The sequence below is a fragment of the Labrus bergylta genome, chromosome 18, assembly GCF_963930695.1.
Source record: "Labrus bergylta chromosome 18, fLabBer1.1, whole genome shotgun sequence".
NCBI classification, from domain to species: Eukaryota; Metazoa; Chordata; class Actinopteri; order Labriformes; family Labridae; genus Labrus; species Labrus bergylta.
Window position 1 is genome coordinate 4,770,935 of NC_089212.1, and position 2,814 is coordinate 4,773,748.

General features: G+C 36.1%; 1 protein-coding gene across 1 annotated transcript; it reads left to right on the forward strand.

Annotated features, from left to right (window-relative positions):
• Positions 1-575: 575 nt before the first annotated feature.
• Positions 576-2,510, forward strand: LOC136183297 (interferon-inducible GTPase 5-like). The gene is made up of 2 exons (XM_065966637.1): positions 576-699; positions 1,876-2,510. Exons 1-2 carry the CDS (start codon positions 576-578, stop codon positions 2,508-2,510), a joined length of 759 nt encoding a protein of 252 aa, XP_065822709.1.
• The last annotated feature ends 304 nt before the right edge of the window (positions 2,511-2,814 follow it).

Consider the following 2,814-nt stretch of genomic DNA (forward strand, 5'->3'; position numbering starts at 1 on the left):
AAATGTCAGTTTGTATGTCTATTTTACTGCGTTGGTGTATCATCTGTGTTATTTCCTCAAAGCCTAACCCGGAACAAGGACTGCAAATTAGCCATGTCTAGAAGTCCTAGATACATTACATCTGTTGCACTTTAATTAGATTTAACAATGCTTACATGTAATGTCCCTGACAAATAAACAGATTAATAAATAAACACAGCATTTTGCTCATTGTGAGATATATTTGGTGTGAGCTGGTGACAAACATTTCATATTTGAAGATCATTTGTGTGTTTGATGTTATATTCATTAACAGATTGTAAAGTATTTTTGGTCAGTGACGTACTTAGCAATGTGATAACAGTTAAATCTTGTCTTAAATCAACTCCAGCCTGCAGGGAAGATCAAGTTTCCTATTTTTTTATTTTCACACAGTCCCCTTCCTGTCTTGGCAGAATTGAATCTCTGAGTACTCCAAGTATCCTGCTGCTGAGTACCTGAAGAAGGTTGGATTTGAAAAGTTTGACTTCTTCTTCATCATCTCAGCTGATCGCTTCAGAGAAAATGATGTGAAGCTGGCTAAGGAGATTCAAAAGATGGAGAAGAAGTTCTACTTTGTTCGCTCAAAGATTGACCATAACATAAGTGACGAGGAAAGAAGTCAGAAAGAGTTCAATGAAGAAAGGACCCTGACACAAATCAGGAAAAACTGCATCAAGGGTTGGTGATGTATCGAAAATCAAACAATAAAATGTTTTACTTCACTGCTTGTAATGTTTTTTGACATTAATTATCTCTCTCGCGCTCTCTCATAAATATACATTGCACAAAAAGTAGGGACATTTGTGTTTGGTAGATTATTTCTTTGTTTTAACAAATGCAAGATGCACCACCACCATTAACTAATTCAAAAGGATTTATTAATTGGTGGAGCTCTTAGTTGACGCTTGGATCAATCTGTTATTTCCTTCCTACTTCAATGCCTAATATAAACATAGAAACATAGATTGATGAATGTGATACATTGAGCTATGAAAATGATCGTTGAAATGAAATTGGAAAGTTAATTTCCATAGTTTACGAAACAACATAAAGACACTCACATTCAGGAACTGACAGATTTCTCACAAAATTGAGCCCAATAACTGTTGAAGAAAATTAGAGAATTAGATGCTCTAGGATTATTTGCCACAACTAAACCTGTAATGCAAGCTGTTCAAACGATTCCTGAGACAGCTGGACAATTTATGGCATTTCAAGACTCAGAACTGCAGGCAGGCAGTCTCTCTCTAGCTATCCACTCCCAAATTCTGGAGGAAGTCTCCGATAAACCCCGCTCTGTGAGGGCGAGCATTGTCGTCATGGAGACTGTAGAGATATGGGATTGTCACTGGTTGCAGAATCTCATCTTGATATCTGTCTAAATTGAGATTGCCTCCTATGATGTTAGGAGTTTCCAATGGTAAAAGATCTATTGCCAAGAAGCATTGTTACAACAAAGGAATAATCTACAAAACACACATTTACTTACTTTTTGTATAGTGTATATATATATATGTATATATATATATACATATATATATATTTAAATGTATTTAATATTATTACTATTACTATAGCACTTGTGTGAAAAAAACCTGTTACACTACAATGACCTTCTTTAAAGACGTCTAATTGAGAGCAGTGTTTCATTGTCAACATGCAGCCACACTCAGCTTGTTTAATCGTGATGAACTCCTATTTGATGTTTTATAGCATGTCAAAATATATAAACTACAAACCAGTACAGTTATTGGATTAAAGTAATTATCTGTTAAGATCAAATTACTTTAATGATTAAGAAGTTTTGCTGCTTTGAGAAAAAACTGTCCTCAAATAACTTTTTGTTTCTGACAGGTCTTCAGGATCTAGGTCTCAAGTCTCCTCAGGTCTTCTTGGTGTCCAGCTTTCACCTGAAACTGTATGATTTCCCTCTGTTAGTGGAGACCCTGAAGGAAGAACTTCCTGAACTCAAGAAGGAAGCCTTTCTGCTTGCCATGCCCAATATCAGTCTGGACATGATCAAAGAAAAGAAAAAGGCATTTCAAGCAAAGGTCAAATACTGGGCTACTCTATCTGCTATTGGAGCAGCTGTGCCAGTTCCGGGGGTTTCTGTCGCTGTTGATACAGCCTTGCTAGGCGGTGTTATCAAACAATATGGATTTGGGTTTGGTCTTGACATCCCATCACTGAAGAGAATGGCAAAATACTCAGGGGCTTCTTATGAGGAATTGAGGAAAGTCCTCAAGTCACCTCTGGCAACAGTAAATCAAACTCCTGAACTTTTACAGAAGTTGTTGTCTCAATTAGGCAGCTTAGTTGCATTAATGGCAGCAGAGGAAGGGTTCAGATTCATTCCAATACTTGGAATCCCAGCAGCAATGGGCCTCTCTTTTACCTTTACCTACAAAAGTCTTAACATGATCCTCAACGTGCTTGCTGACGATGCAGAGAGGGTATTTACTAGGGTCCACTTGAACATCTCATGCTGATATTGTTAAAGAAATAGCATTTAGTATTTATTTGTGCTGTAAAACAATGTGTACATTTTGAGCTATTCATTGAAATCACATTAAAAACATGCCTATTGATCGTCTTCATAGAGATAATGTTATTTTTGTATAAAGGTTTATAATGCATGGAACTTAACTATTATTTTTGTACAGCTCTGCTGTTTTTAAGTGCTGTATACTAAACTGATTTATAATCCAGCTGCACATATCAGTAATCTGTTTAAATCAGGAAACATGAGTGTTGATATCAAAATGTTTCATATAACTGATGTTCTTGAGTCTT

Excerpts from the sequence above, each read along its gene's own strand:
- LOC136183297 (XM_065966637.1), top strand. The coding sequence starts at position 576 with ATGGAGAAGAAGTTCTACTTTGTTCGCTCAAAGATTGACCATAACATA. Across the intron at positions 700-1,875 it reads CAGGAAAAACTGCATCAAGG|GTCTTCAGGATCTAGGTCTC; the intron begins GTTGGTGATGTA and ends TGTTTCTGACAG.